Raw genomic sequence first — 16,583 nt, 5'->3', positions numbered from 1 at the left:
TGGTATTCCATAGTTTTGCTGTACATTAATTTACTTATTCATTGATAGATATCCAGGTCGGTTTTAGTAATACGCACTGAAGTGACTATCTTTGTGTGCTCCTCTTTAAATATCTGTTTGTCTCCAGATTAGATGCTTTAATTTATATAGACACAGAGAGATAGAACTCTAGTACTTTATTATTAGTAACGAATTTCATTTAACCCATCTCACAACTGATTGCAGTAGCAATGAGTGTGACACCACAGTTGTGTACTACTGGCTTAGAATACTGATCTGCTACTGACTTAGTTGAAATTGGATATATCTCTTAATATGTCTCTTCATAATTGTCTTAAGTTTAAAAAAATGATATAACAGTTGTCTTCTCTGCTTCGTATATGATGAAGATAAAATGAGATAACTGATATGTGCTATAAGAAGTCCAATATAAATCTGAATTCCACTAGATTATAATCTCAAAAGCAGGGAGTATGTTTTATTCATCTTTGCATATTTAGAGTACCTTGCCTAGCATATTGTAGGCAGTGTTTATGGAATGGATTCCAGAAATGGTGAACCAAAAAATGGATCACATCTATGAGAAAGTTCCAGACCAGTAGAAATTTCTTATACTTATCTTTTACATTATCTGAAATCTGTATATTTTTCACTGAAAATTTGCCACCTTTTCAACCTCATATGTCACTGCCCTGCTGCATGCACCACAGCCACAATTCTTTAAATTTATCATGTTCTTTCACGGCCTTTCCCTCAACACAAACAGTTGTTAAGTGATATCTTGCAAGACTTACTATTTCTCATGGCTAAACTCAGCCACTACATTCTTTGTGAAGTTTCTCATCCCTGTCTTCACTTCCTAAATTTTAGGCACTTACTCGGCTTGAATCTCCATTGCAGTTTATACACCTCTAAGTGGCACAGAGTGAATGTTACTGTAAATGCATGCCCGTGTCTAGGACTTGGTGGAATGTCACAGAAACAGGCAGGGCGTGGAGCTTCAGAGATGGATTATCTGAGTTGAGAAAGTGAGAGGGATATTGTTTTTGCTGACTTCTGAGATGCAGCACATGTGATGCAGAAGGCAGTTACCATCTTCTATGATGTGACCATGCCTCCCCTACTAATTCAGCTTCATCTTTCATCACACTTTCTCGCTGTTAGTCTCTTTCCACTTCAGTATTTGCCATCTACTTTTAGTTTCCCAAACTTGTCATGCTATTTTATTCCTTTAAGCACTTATATCTGAAATATTCTTTCCCTCTCACCTGTCCACCTGGTGAACACATTTTTATCCCCTAAAACCTATTTTAGCTGTCACCTTCTTTAATGAATCCTTTTCTTAAATTTTACCCTTACCTCAGAATTCACTGATCCCTCTTTGTTTCCTTTGTGTACTGCACACTATATCTGTATCAACTCAGTTATTCATTTATTTATTGATATGTTTGTCTTCCACTAAAATGTAAATTTTTTAAACATAGGCAACTGTGTTTTTTTAATTTTAATATTTTCAGCATTCATTATAGAGTAAGTAGTAGTCAACACGTTTATTGAGTAAGCAGTATATATAATACATATGAAAATATAATATATAAAAATACTACACTAGAAAATATTTCATAAATGTTAAGTTGATCACTTTCATATAGTTCATATTTCATATTTCATTAGGAAAGTCTATATTTATGGATAAATATTATAAGATAAGATATCTAGGTTTTTTAACTGTTATACAATTTAAAATACTCCTAAATTGACTATTCTCCAAGAGTATCTATAATTATTTAGAGCAATGTGAAATAGATTTATATGCAATAAATCTGCTCAGATAGGAGTTTTTGTACAGTTCTGAGATTGTTCTTGACCATCTAACAAAAAATTTACTCACCATAACTGTAATAAGACTGATAGCCAACTATACAACAGTTTCATAGTGTTAAATTTGAAAGAATGGCACATACTTAACAAAATTATTGTACGTATTGTATTTTAGACATTTTATTTCAGTTTAATATTTTACCAGTTTTAACTTGGCTTATTTTGAATTCTCCATAATTTTTTTAAGATTCTGAGTACTATTATAGTAATGAAATCTTTTGTTTAAATGTTTTTTTTTTTTGCACATAGATTTTTATGTATTTTCTTTGTTAGGAAGCTTAGCAGTCTCATGATTCACCACAGTTGTCAAATTGCCAATTAAGTGTATGTGTGTAATTTAAAAATTGCTGATTTAACTTTTTGTTAGTTATTGAAAGTTTTAAGAGATCAGTAATAACTATATATTTACAGTGTCTGTCTAATTCATGAACTTAATTGTCACACTCCCAGTGCCAGAACACACACCTAGGCGTCGGCCAGCAGTCCACCCTGGGAAAAACTCAGCTGAGGGCCATGACATTAGAAGGAGGATGAACAAAGTTAAATGAGATGAATAGGAAAAACATAGGGCCAAGAAGGGATTGAAACAGCATGGAGATCAGTCGATGAAACTTCTCATAACTTTTTCTGAATCTTCATATTAAGATGACATTTTATATTAATATTTTAATCAAATTATTATAATTTTTACATGTCATTGATCTTGGTTTGTTACAAATGTTTGTGGTTGACATAAGATGAAAATTGGTTCTTCCAAGTGCTTTAATTATCTTTTTTCCCCTTTATCCATAATTAGGAACTTATTGTCATATCACACTTATATCATGTTTTTTTAAAGGTGATATTTATGCACAGGGTGGATTATCCAAAAATTATAGTAAAAAAAGGTGCACTGAATGATAACTTTGTTTTAATATTAAAGCACTTAATGTACTGAAAAATAATAATATGAATTGAAATATATGCAGAAAGGTAGTTATATAATGTTTTGATGAATTATAACCATTCTGTCTTAGATTTATTGCGCTTTTCTTGATCCTTAGAAAATGGTAGCACTCGCCACAAAACCACAGTACATAAATTGCCAAGTGTGGCTGACTTGCACATTCCTTTTAGAAGAACTTATTACTGGTAAGCCTTTTAACCATAAGAAATGATCAACATTCATGGACTTGAAGCAGTGTGTTAACTGAGCAAATTGGGAAGTTTTCTTTTTATAGAAGATAGTGTGTATCATTGTTACTTCAGCTAGTAGTGTTTATTATTTTTCTTTAGAAAGTAAACCATAGCCTTATAAATTAAGAAATCCGTTTTTTTGGTAACATAATCCTTTGTTCCCTTCAAGCTTTTAAATAACTCTAAATCAGAACATAATAGTTAAAGTAAGTAGCATTTTGATGATTGATTTGGTATGTTTGTTATTTTGTTTTTGCGAATAACTGGTTAACTATATAGAATGATTCAGTAGGATAGCTGTTCTATGCTAATGTTTATGCTAAAGGTGGATTATAATTATCTTGTTTCTAATCTTCAGTGGTGATAATATTTGAATTCTAGATTTTTAATTACATAGTTATAATTCTTGTACTTTAACTCTTAGGAAAATAACTTGATGTTATAGACTTTGAGGGGGAAAGTTTGCTTTGCCTTTGTAAAGTTGTAACATCATGCCCCAAGAAATAGAATTCTCATAATTTACTGTTAAAAATAATTTTGAAATTTGTTTGGTTAATGACATTTGTAAATTCCTTTAAAGTTAATCAGATGTAAAGTGCATCAACTTACCTAACTGGCATTTAATGAGATACTTATGTAATATATCAATAATGTAAAAGATGTTTAAAATAGTCTACATAATTAGACAAGTAATACGATTTTTTTCTGGTTTAATCCTAAAATGTTAATTGAGGCCAAAGGTGTTAAAACTTGCTTTAACACTAATTTTAAAAATTATAGCATCATTCAAGAATGGAATAATATTTTTATTCCCCATATCAATGCTTCTTTCTATGATAAAGATATTCTTTAAGAATAACTCACTGCACAGTCTGTTAATGTCAGCCAATCCATAGAAGAGACAAATTATAATTAGTAATAAGAAACTGTTAACATCATATTGACAACCAAACAAATAAGTTGAAACATCCTGACTTCCCATTAGGCATCCTGGGGAAGGAAGTCAGTGTTAACAGTTTTTGAGGTCAGGGGGGCTTTGCAGTACAGAGAGTTCTGTTATAATTTAACATAAGTGTTTCTAAAATTCACCATGCTTTGCAAATCATGCAAAAAGGGCTTATGGAAAATGTGGAATTTGTGGTACAACACTCAAAAACTTCATCAGTGAACATTAAAAAAAAGATACGAACCTTTAAAAAAAACCATGGTAGTATAGTTTTATAAATATTAAATGGTTAAGAGATATATAAATACTTATATAATATTTATACAAGTAAATATTGTTCTTTGCTTTGAAAAAGCCTGAAGTTTGCTTATGGAAGTGAGCATAGATGTGGCAGCTTGTTACGGTGAAGTGGTCTTCTGAAATCAGAAGGAAAGTTGTAACAAGATGTGGATGGGTGTGACTGACTGCATGCAAAGGCAGTGAGCCTGAGGTGTTTTTGTTTGAGGTGTGCTAATATTTACGTTTTATTTATTTATATGTAGCTTATATGTGCTAAGTATGGCTTTCTGCTTTCACCTCATGTTTCTTGCAGACAAAATCACTTAATGCTCAAATTGTTCCCTAATATATCAATTGTATTGGAACAAATTTGCAGTTTCAAAACAAGGTATTATAGCAGCTCTGTATGTTAGGCTAAGGAAAACACTTCAGTTTGAAGGGATAGATAGCACTTTTTATAGTAGTCTTTAAAATGTAGGTACATTCTCATGCGTACTTAGAGATTTATTGCAATAGATATTTACTAAGTATCTATTACTTTCCTTACACTTTGAGTAGGTAGGATACAGCAGTGAAGAGATAGTTTCTCCACTATGGAACTGGTATTATTTGTATAAATTTATTTGTCCTGGCCAAGGGTTGGTTTTAAGAGGTAAAATTGAACAAATGTGTGAAAGAAGTCTAACAGGGACTTTTTTGAGACAACAAAGTTTTTCTTTAACCTCTTAGATTACATCCTTTTACAAGATAATTTCCTAGAGTCCTGTCCAACTCAGTATTCCAATATTCACAGAAAATGTTATCATCTCTAGAAGTTATTATGGAAACTAGAATTAAATTTTAGAATGATTTATATGTTAAAATGGAAAGACCTCCTTTCCTTCTTCTTCTTAAGGTAAAGGAGAATCTTAAAGCTGTTGAGAAGAGACTTTTAGTTTTATATATTTTATCCTGTTTCTCTTTAATATGCCACATGAATGATATTGTTCTTTTAGAATAATTAAATATGTCCCAGTAAAACTCAATCATGTAAGAATGGAGCAAAGATAAAATATGTATATAAGTTTTACATAATACCAAAACTTTAGTGTTAGTGTCTATCAAGGCTTTCTATAATAAAGGCCACTACACACTTGCAGCCTTCATTGGCCTTTCTTGTCTTCTGTAACTACTCCCCACCCAGACCTCCTTTTTCATAATTCCCTTCTTTCCTCTTTCTCCTTTTCTTCTAGCCAGACAGGTGACTCGTTGTATCCAGAATCTGCCTAGTATTTGGTTGCCTTGCTCCAGACTTTAACTTACTTATTTAAGTACTCATGATTCAAGACCACCTTCCTCAGCCCAGACAGCCCTTTAAGTACCTATAGCACAGTTTATACCGCTTATCTGGCACTTATATACATCCTACTATTGTTTAGTTTTTTCAGGCAGCTTTGTTCGAGTTCCCTGGTTACACAGTCATTTGTCCATATACTTGGAAGAGGAAGGCCTCAATGGTTCAGTCAACTCCTTCAGTATTCTGCAACCAGAGTAGCATGCAGCCCTGTTTGCTAAGGTTTTGTTCCTTTGTATTTTGTGAAAATTCATGATATTTAGAATAAATAATTATTACTTCCAGTGTTTGTGTTTTTTTGCTACAGGGCAGGCAGGTGCAGTAATATAGTTAACTTTCACTGTGCTATCACTAATCCTTGAAATTCTTTGAGTTCTTTTCTCTATTTTATAAAGAAGAAATAATAGTATTCCTGGCTAACATTTACATAAGCTGTTTTATTTCTTGTGTGCTTACTGTGTGCTCTTTTTTCTTATCTTACATGTATTTCTCATTTAATTCTCAATCATATGAGATAGCTACTCTATCATCATTTTATAGATGAGGAAACTGAGGCACAGAGAAGTTAAATGATTTGCCCAAGAAGACACTGCAAGTAAGTGGCAGATTAAGTTTTATAAATTAATGAACACAAATTATAGAATCCTGGAATTTATATTAAGCAGCCATCATTATGTTTCAAATACTGTGTAGTTTATGTACATTACCTCATTTAATTGTCTCATCTTATTAAGTGAAACAATGCTCGCTAATTTAGAATTGAGGTTGAAATATTTAGCGTGTTAGGTCATCTCTGTTTTTATCTATTAACATGTTCTATTAACATAGAAACAAATGGCTTAAGTTTGAATACTGTTTCTTAAAATTATACTCTTAGGAAATTCTGCTCTTTAGGAAACTTTGAAGGCTCTCAGTGACATTTAACTTATTCATTTCTTTTTTTATATAAGATTTTAATAGGAAAGGCCAATACTTTGACTGTCAAGTTTAAATTATATAAATCTAAGTAGTTTATACAAGGTACATTACCAGTTACTCCTTTTATTTTAAAAGTTGATTCTCTGGGAATTTACCTTTGCTCCATCGTTTACTTTGTGTGTTACCTCCTGGTCAGAAGTAGTCAATTTCTGTCTTTGACATACTTTTCTATATCTCTGTAGTCATTTTTGTTTTTGTTTTTAATATCTCATTAAGGCAGCTTGTTTGCTAGAAAGTAACACGTGTCATCTAAATCTATAACTTCAGTAGTAGAATAGTAGTGTTCCTTCCCCACCTCCCATTTTTCCTCATTTTTCCTGGGGTTAGAATTGCAAGAGCTTTGATGTTTTATTGGACTTGATAGAAAACCAGCTTTCAGTCACACATGGTTAGTTGTCTACAGGGTTTTTTTAAGAACATATATACTTTTCCCAAAATGCTAGTATAGGAAGGGACCTTGGAGATACACTCCATCTTTCATAATAGACTAAGTGGCTAGGCTAACAGAATTTATAGAAAAAAAAGTAATATAAACATTGAATTTGGATTTAAGCAAAAATTGTGAAATAAGTAATTGGGTAGATGAGCATAGGAGTGGGGAAGCATGGTGTAAATATGAGATAGGAACTGAATTGTAAAGCTATATCTTCATTTTTCCACTGTAGGAAATCCAGAGATAATGTATGAAATTGGAAGGGAAAAAAAAGAACCCTGTAATCATCACGTGTAGGAATGTGGAGCAACAGCTCAGTGGTTACTGCTACCGAATAAGATCAGAGCGGTGATACATGACGCAGAGGATTTGCTGCTTTCCCCAATGAACTTTGTATTACTGTCTGACTTATTACAAGCTGTTACCGTTTCCTGATTAGACTACAGCAGTAGTTATCTAACTGGTCTTCTCATATGTTCTTTTGCCACACTATGGCCATTCTCCATATATACATAAGTTCTTGATCATGTCACCTTACCTGCCTCTTAGCTCTTAAATCCTTCAGCAGCTTCCCGTTGCTCTGAAGGTAAAACCTTCAGATTTTAATGGCCTTTAAGGCATTCCACCTTTTTTTTGCTCTCTGTTCTGTACAATTTTTCCTAATGTACCATGCCACCTTCCAGTCTCTGATTTTGAATGATGAAAAAGAGATTTTTAAAAAATGGCTGGTAGCAGCAAAGATAGATTGAGGTGGCAGGCAGCAGATCTGGCAGCAGAAGAGGGCAGAAGGTAAAATAGTGAGCAAGTTAAAATAGTTATCCTCAATTATGAGCTTGTACCGATGTGCCTTTAATCCAGGAATTTTTGTGGCCTGGAGAGCAAAGGCATTGACTCTAATGCTTACTAAGCTGCCCTTAAATTCATGGGTCATGGATAAATAGATGATAGTCCAATTTTAAATACTCTTATTCAGTTGCCTCATAAATGCCCAAATTTTGGCCAGACCTATAAGTCCTGTTGCTTTTCTCTGTTGTTTTTTCATCTGAAGGCTGTGGTCTCTTGTGGGTACAGTCAAACGAATAGCTGTGTTGTACTCCTACAGTCCTGGAAAAATTCACCTTGATAAATGACGGTGAATATGAAGACTTGCTGTCATAGCTTGAAGTCTGAGTGAGCCACTAACTGATACTTGGTGCTGTCATAATTGAGAGGTCAGATAAATTGTTTACATACTCTTGAAGAAAAGAAAGAATAGGGTACATTTTATAAACCTTTCCAATATATTTACTCTTAGGTTCTGTGTGGTACTGTATATACTCGGCTACTGTTTAGAATCCTTAAGAAATGAATCATTTGAGCTGACAGCAGTTTAGGTGCCAAAACTTTGCACCTAATGCTAGAAACATTTCTATAAAGCATGATTTCTTTATTCTTTTCCCAGAAGAGCAGTCATGTTTGCATCTTTTCACAGAAAATGTTTCCTTTCATTTATTACTAGAAAAAACTTTCAGATTAAGTTATAAGGTATTTCTTGCTTTTCCTTTTGAATTTAAGTAGATACCTGTTTGTTTGTTTCAGTCAATATGTCTGGGAGCCCATCAAGATCTTGATTTATAAATTTATCTTTTACTGATTTGTGGAAATTTTTAGCCACTACTTCTTCAGATACTTTCCCATTCTCTCTCCCCTATTCTTCTGGATCTCCAATTACAGATATGTTAGAATTTTTTATGCTTTCCTACAGGTCTCTGAGGTTCTGTGCACCTCCTACCGAGTTATTTTTTTCTCCATCCTTCAGGTTGTAAAATTTTTTATTGCTTTGTCTTCATGTTCATTGACTTTCTTCTGTCATTTCCAGTCTATGGTTTAATCCATCCAGAGAATTTTTTATGTCAGACATTATGTTTTTCACTTCTTGAATTTGCATTTGGTTCTGTTTTTAAAAAAAAAAAATTTTTTTTCCCCCTGAGAGATCCAAGTGTATGTGCCCTTAGTCCTTGAGCATAGTTAAAATAGCTGCTTGTAAATCCTTATGGTCTAATTCATCTTGGGCTGTGTTTCCCGTGGTTGCCTTTCCTCTTGAGTATGGGTCAATTTTTACTATTTCTTATATATAATAATTTAGATTGTATCCTGGGCATTATGGATGACATGTTGTAGAGACTATAAATTTTATTGTATTCCTCTGATGAGTATTGCTGTTTGGTTGGTTGATTTGCTTGCTTATTTGCCTTTTTGTTTTGCTAGGCAATTAACGTGGCTGAGCTCAAACTACAGATTGAAATCTCAGTTCTGTTTTATCTTTAGCTTGGCTGCTTGGAATCTCTCACATATGTATAGTTTGAGGATCAGAGATATGTGCAGGATACATAGAATTTGGTGTTTCTCTTCTTTCTATAATCTACTCACTAGGTTTTCAGCTGTTGTGGTTATCCCAAAGTCTGTTCTTTGGTTCACTAAGCAAGCAAGACTGCAGGTTTTCTGCCTAGGTTTTAGCTACCCAAACCAACTGGGGCCTGCTCTCTGGCTAAAAGCCATTTTAAAAAAACAGAAAGTCACCCCATGCTATTCATTCTTCTGAGTACTGACTCCCTTCTCCTCCCCACCCCTAGCACCACCATCACCCATTTCCTTCTGCCTTCAAGTAGTTATTTTTTAATACTTTGTCTATTGTTCGTAATTGTTCTTGGTGAAAGAGTTGATCCAATAGGAGCTACTTGGATTCCAGGAAGTGGAATCCCTAAAATACAATTGTACATTTGAACAATTTCCTTATTTGTGTACTTGATAATCTTTAGAAAAGCAAGCGAGTATGATGAGTTCTTCAAAGAACATTGATGATATCTGTATATATTTTAATAATGGAGAAAGTTGAGATTTATTTTCTTGATTCATTCTCTTTTAAGTAATAAAGGTGGTCCAGAGTTAGACTGAGAATTTATTTATTTGCTTCTCCCTCAAATTGTGTGTACATTTCCAAATCTGGATCATTGGAAATGCATTTCGAAGCAAGGTAACGTAAAGAAACTACAATAAAACCTTCATTTCATCTAACAAATGTCGCATCTTTGACCAAGGTCCTGTGGATACAGCAGTGAACTTCAAAGTTCTTGATCCTGTGGAGCCAACATTTAAGGATAGATAGAATATAAATAAGTACATGTCAGGTATTGATAAATGCTATGAAGAAAAAGCAGGATATGAGAATGTGATGGGGGAGGTAGACAAGTGTGGCATTATTTTAGGTAGAGTTTGGTCAGGGAAGCTATCTCTGAGGAAGCGCTGTTTGATCAGAAATCTTAATGAAGTAAGAAGAGGAGCCATGCAAGTATCCGAGGGAAAAGTGTTCTAGGCACAGAGAGCAGCAAGTCCAAAAGCCCTAAGTAAGAAATAAAATCGACACTTTTGAGAAATAACCAGAATTGAAGGAGCTCATTTTAGAACTGCGGGAACAAGGAGAGTGGTGGAAGATGACATCTGAGGGATTGTAGTTAGCCAGGAGCCTTGTGGTGTAGGATTTTGAACAGGGGGAATGATTATTCTGATTTACTTTCCACAAAGGTCACTTCACTCAAATGGAGTTGCGGGGTGCAGGTGGAGCAAAGAGCAGAGGCAGGGAGGAGACCAGTTAGGAGATTTTTGCTTTCAATCTAGATGATTTATGATGGCGGCTTGGACAAAAGCAGTAACAGAGGTAGGGAAAGTGGTCAGATTCAGAATATATTTTTGTAGAGACACTCAACAAGACTTGATGGATCAAGGAATGTCAGAGAAGGAGCAACTGGGTGAATCATGGTACCGTTTGCTGAGATGAAGAAGACTGGGAAAGGGTTGGTTTGGGTGGGCAGAAATTAAGAGTTCGATTTTGGACATACGAAGAATTTTAGATACCCAGAAGGATATGTCAGGCAGCTGCCTCTATTAGTCTGGAACTCAGGGAAGAGAGCTCCCTTGGAGTTGGAGATATAAATTTGCAAAGCCTCTGTTTAAGCAGTGTGTTTGGATGAAATTACTTTGAAGAGGAATGTAGATACAGTTGAAAAGAAACTCTAGATTTGAACTCCTTAGCCCACCAACATTTAGGCGTCCAGAAAAGGAAGAAGATCTGACAAAGAAAACTGAGAAGGAGCTGCCAGTGGGTACTTGAATGAGTTTTTTTTTTTTCTGTTGAGGACTCAGGAGTTCTGTCGTAACTGAATTTATTCATAAACATTTTAATATCTAATGTCATGCTGAAAACTGTCTACACAATAATGGACGAAAGAGACCTAATTCCTATATTCATGGAGTTTACAGACATTTTTGGAAGCTTAGGTTAATGAGGTTAAAAGAGAAATACTACAGATAAATTTGTTATAAAGAGATTGTCTTATTGCTAATTTTATCCTAGAATGAAATGTATTTTAATCAGTAAGCAAATGCTATTATTTTAAATATTTTAATATACCGTTCAAGTTTAATGTACTTATATATGATTTTTATTCCAAAGAGGCTTTCAAGATTGAACATGATTTACATTAGGAATATAAGGAATAAAAATAAGGTAGATAGTTAAATTATTTTCCCCTTTTAAAAGAATGAAGGAAGACCACCTTGACAATAATTTCTTATTTGAATGCTTTTTGGTACAGCCATTATAAAGCATGCAAATATCTAGGAATTAGACAATTTAAAGTTTGCCATGGGGAATTGTAACCTGAAAAGATAGTATAACTATATGGAAAGCATTATAGAACTAAATATTTTTATAGGTTATATTAAATGTTAGGTACTAAAGCACATACCCTTTTGTATTGAAATTTTAAATCCACAATAATATTCATTCTATAATCAGTTCTCATTAAAATTGTTTTTCTTTCTTTCACAGAAAATGCTTGGACAGAAGAGATGAGTACTATTTCCACTAAGGCCTAGAATTGCCTACTTTACACATAGTCCTGATCAGGCAATATACGAATGGCCCAAGGAAGCCACCAAATTGATTTTCAGGTTTTACATGACCTGCGACAAAAATTCCCTGAAGTACCTGAAGTTGTTGTATCCAGGTGCATGTTACAGGTCAGTGTTCAATGATTTCTGAATTTATTGATACAAACCTGGTATTTTTTTAAACAGTGGAGGGAAACTTTTATAATTTTGTCGGCATTAATGTGCAATGATGAAAAGAGATGAGCTTTGATGTCTAATAGTCATATGGCCTTTAACAAGTTGCTTAGGGTCTGTACCCCAATACCTACCTTGTAAAGTAGATATAAGGATTATATGAGATCCCAATATAAAACATTGATACATGGTTTATACTTATATGAGGCTACTTTACTTTTCTCCCTCCTATTTTGCTAGAATGCCAAGTCTTTGAAAGTGAGAAAATCATTAACTAGGAGTCAGGACTCGGGTTCTAATCCTAAATGGGCATCCCAAGCATATTTGGCAGGTACTATGCCTTCTTTGTGCTTGAGTTAATTTTTACCTGTAAAATAAAGGAAACTGACTACACAATGCCTAAGGTCCCAATTCTAAAGATAAACATTTTTTATTTTATAATTTTTAATTTAATCTGTAAATTTTCCAGTTAATATCACTAAACATCTAATAAATTTTTATTTTTTCTTACTATGTACAGTTTTAGAAATTTGTAATTCTAAATGTTTAATAATAGTTGTGCCTTCTCATTTGATTAAACTGGAAATCTTTCTATCAGAAGATTTTTCAGCTTGTTAAAATAGACGTATAAAAATAATTTGGGCTAAGACATATTTACTCTTGACAAATTATTTTTAAAGTTTTAAATTGTATGAAATTTTTAAAGACCTTATATTTATACTTGATATCAAGTGACTACATTTTGTTCACACATTTATCACCTTTTATCTGTCCATTTAATTGGTGTGTACTTGCCCTTACTGAACCTAGCTTTAGTCTCTCCCATCCATCCTTTTCATTTCTGCTAGATTATCTTTCTAAATGCCAATTTTATCATATATTTGCCTGCTTAAACCTCATTATTGTTCCCTATACCTTCAGAATAAAGTTTATATATCTCAACTAAGGAATACTAGGTCTGTGATCTGGAATCCTTTCTTTTGCAGCCTGATCTCTTACCTAGTCCTTCCTCACACCCTATGCTGTAGTCATCCTCAGCTGATTAGAATTCTCTGAACATGCCTGGCTCTTTAGAGAGTGTTTAATAGCTTGAGTTTTGAGGATACAATACTGTATTGTATACTTGAAATTTGCTAAAAGAGTAGAACTTAAGTGTTCTACTAAAAAAAAGTTGACTCTAAGGTGGTGCATGTGTTAATTAACTTGATTGTGGTAATTTCACAATGTATACATATATTAAATTCTCACATTGTACATCTAAAAAAATCAGGTACAACTTAAATATATAACTTTTTATTGGTCATATCTCAGTAAAGCTGGGAGGAAATAAAAATAAAAATTTAAAACAATAATAGCATATGTTTTGGCGATAACATGCGATAAACAGACTTGAGTTCAAGTTTTTACAGTTACTAGCAATAGTAACCTCTAACTGTACAATGTTAATAAAAAAATACTTCATAGAGAATCAAATATGATAATGCAGGTAAAACTTCTAATAGGATACCTGATGTATAATGCATCCTCAGTAAGTATTAGCAGCCAGTACTAATAACAGTAATAATAGTAGAAGACCCATAATAAATATTTGGTGAATGAATCAGTAATTCACATTTGTCAATATAGGATGTGAAAGGAACAAATTAAAGGGGTGGGAAGTAATAAAAACAGAGTCAAGTTAAAGGAAATATGGAGAGGAGCAGAGGTTGTAGGGGACGGCATCTTCCCTAGAACATAGGTATCTCTTCCTAACTGTTCCAATAGAATTTTGTGATAAAATAAACACAGAGTATTCAGTGATTCATAGAAATATAGAAAAATACTATAAGTTCTTTAATAAAATTTACAAGACTTAATATTAAAGGAACTGTCTGAAACATTTTCTGATACCCTATAGTTACCTTAACTGGGAGTAAAACATAGACCCTTTTGTAGAATTATTTAAAATATTTTCAAAAAAATAAAGAACTCTGTGTGCACTCAGTATGATCTTCAGGAGGATGTATTAAGAAAACAGACCAGTATACATGGATGAGAGCAGAGGAAATAAATATGCACGCATATGTATGTTTGCCTGTGTTGACATAAATACTGGAAGGACTAAAAAAATTAATAAAAAGATGGTTACCAATAGTGGGCAAGAGGGAACAAGCCAGATGGGGATAGAGATAGAAGTGAGACTTCTCAAGATACGTCTTTTTGTAATGTTTCGATCTGTGTAAATGAATTGCCTATTTTTAAAAATTAAGAAGTATGTTTTCAGCTTTACTAGAAAACAAATGATTTTGAATTTCCTTTGGTCACTCAGTAGTATCAGCTTCACTATGTTAATCTGGTTTTACAAAAACAAACCTCCCTACAGCATGCTTCCCAATGCCTAGAGATTACTAAAATGAAGTCAGTTTTGCTTGCATATTACCCGTGAGGAAGACCACACTCTTTTCTGTTGTGTTAATAATTATGCTGGGCATCCAAGTAATGTACTTTTAACTGATAGAACAAGAAATGTGACAAGAAAGAAATGAGAGGGCTCTTTTGGGGATACAGCTAAGGTGTAAGTCTTCCCAAATTTGGCGAAATATTTTTAAACTGTAAAAGTAAATTAAGATACCTCTAAATGTAATATAAACATCTCTTACTTGGTGGCAGCCTTTCTTTTGGAAGCAGCTCTCCTTTTCTCAGTTGAGTAGGTGTCTGTCCTTTCTCTGGAGAGATTCTCCTTATAATATACTGGTTTAAAACTTTTCTAGATTAAAAAAAAAATAGTATACAAAATAAAAAATTAGCAGTTAAAAGATCATGCCCCACTGCCACTTTGTATCCATGTTCTTAAACATCTTGCATCTTAGGAGAGCAGAAGAATAGATCTTCTGTTCTCTTGACTTTATTTACTGCTCAGATCTGTGTTTCTGGAGCTACTCACATCATTTCCTTGTACTGTGGATTCTCTAAGACAGCTATGTTATCAGCAGGTGCAGTTCATATCTTTAAAATTTATTAATTTTTGTTGATTAAACCTTAGAATATTGCATAGTTGGTACTTTGATTTTTTTAAAACTGAGCTTTTCACCATTCTTTAATTCTCTTAATGCGGTTGAATCCTTAAGTTTAAAATTGCTATTTCTTTTCAAAGTAATTCATTAAGTAGTATTCAGTCAGCATTTGTAAGACTTAATATTAAAGTGTCATATCCTCAGATGACCTCTACCTGTAGTTCTTATCCATATTTCTATCAAAACACCTACTATTTTGTGTTATATTTATGTATATATTAATCTCTTCCAATGGACCGTGAGATCCTTAAGAGCAGTGATTATATTCCTTTCTATTTCCCTAATGGGTGCTAAGTAGATACTGGTCGAAAGAGTGAATGAATCAGTTTGAGAAGGATGCTTTTAGTGTATACTTTGATACTATCTATGATCTCCGTGTCTGTACAAGAAGCTTAGAGAAGAATGAAAGAGGAACTGGACTCATTCAGATTTTGTAGCTTAGAAGAGAATGCAGATTTGTATATATACAAAAAAACAATGATTCTCAACCTTTTAAAAACTCATCTCACCCATTTTGATACACTTAAAACGAGTCCTCTACAGTTTCCCAATAAAAGTAACCAGAGTTTTTTTGAGAAATAGCTGATTCCAGGTCTAGGGTAGGAAGTATATATGACTATCTTAACATCTTGTCATATCAGAAAGCAAGGCGGTAATGAAAGACTGGATTCATATCATATACATAGGAGCCCACTTGAAGTCATTTCCATCAGCCTAAAGATAGGATGTAATGACCACAATTAGTTGCCACATCAAAATGTTAAAGATACAGCAATTTACAGTGAGACAAAAAAAAAAAAAATCTAGTCACCTTTGGAGGTTGCTAGGGTACCATTTCATTACTCTAAAAACAGTAAAGAGAAGGAATTTATTTATCCTGCCTCTTCTGTGCAAAGAATAACCAAGTAGTTGAAGAGAGCAAGTTCTTTGAGGAGAACTACAGCTAATGCATGAAGAAGGAATCTCATAATCAGAATATCACCAGTATCACATTTTACAGCCCTTGATGAAATAAAGTTTCTAAGCTGTGATTATTAGTGGCTGCTAAAAATCATTAGCTGAATTAGGCTGACATCAGAATCCACTGATCCCACTTCAAGATCACAAAAGACAGGCAGACATTTTTGTGCCTCCTTGTGTGGTGCAATAAGAAATAGACCCTATTAAGGATCCTGCCAAAAATTCATGCATGAACCTGCTCACACCTATAGTTAAAACTGCTAGTTTACAGTGAAATACAGGGGAATTGATACCACAGAGTGCAGAGAGCCAATCCAGATGGGAAATTCTGCTGGACAAATGGTCATATTTTACAACAAATGGCTAAAATTTTTTTAAAAAGAAACCTAAGAGGCATATCAACCCAATAATTGGACCTTGCTTAAGTCCTGATTTAACCTA

At 33.5% G+C, this 16,583-nt stretch overlaps 1 protein-coding gene across 7 annotated transcripts in view; it reads left to right on the top strand.

Annotated features, from left to right (window-relative positions):
- The window catches only part of TAB2 (TGF-beta activated kinase 1 (MAP3K7) binding protein 2), a 73,110-nt gene that overhangs the window by 26,387 nt on the left and 30,140 nt on the right, over nt 1-16,583 (top strand). For 5 of the 7 annotated variants that reach the window (XM_039846939.1, XM_039846937.1, XM_039846942.1 and 2 more), the window contains one exon: nt 11,894-12,084. In XM_039846939.1, coding sequence (XP_039702873.1) covers nt 11,983-12,084 — 102 coding nt within the window. In that variant the 5' untranslated portion in view covers nt 11,894-11,982. Of the gene's footprint in view, nt 1-2,924; nt 3,013-6,133; nt 6,211-11,893; nt 12,085-16,583 lie in introns of those variants that run through there. The other 2 variants (XM_039846936.1, XM_039846938.1) reach the window with 2 other exon arrangements.

Source organism: Pteropus medius, unplaced genomic scaffold, assembly GCF_902729225.1.
Source record: "Pteropus medius unplaced genomic scaffold, Ma_sr-lr_union100, whole genome shotgun sequence".
Classification (NCBI taxonomy): domain Eukaryota; kingdom Metazoa; phylum Chordata; class Mammalia; order Chiroptera; family Pteropodidae; genus Pteropus; species Pteropus medius.
This window is presented reverse-complemented; position numbering and strand designations above follow the sequence as displayed.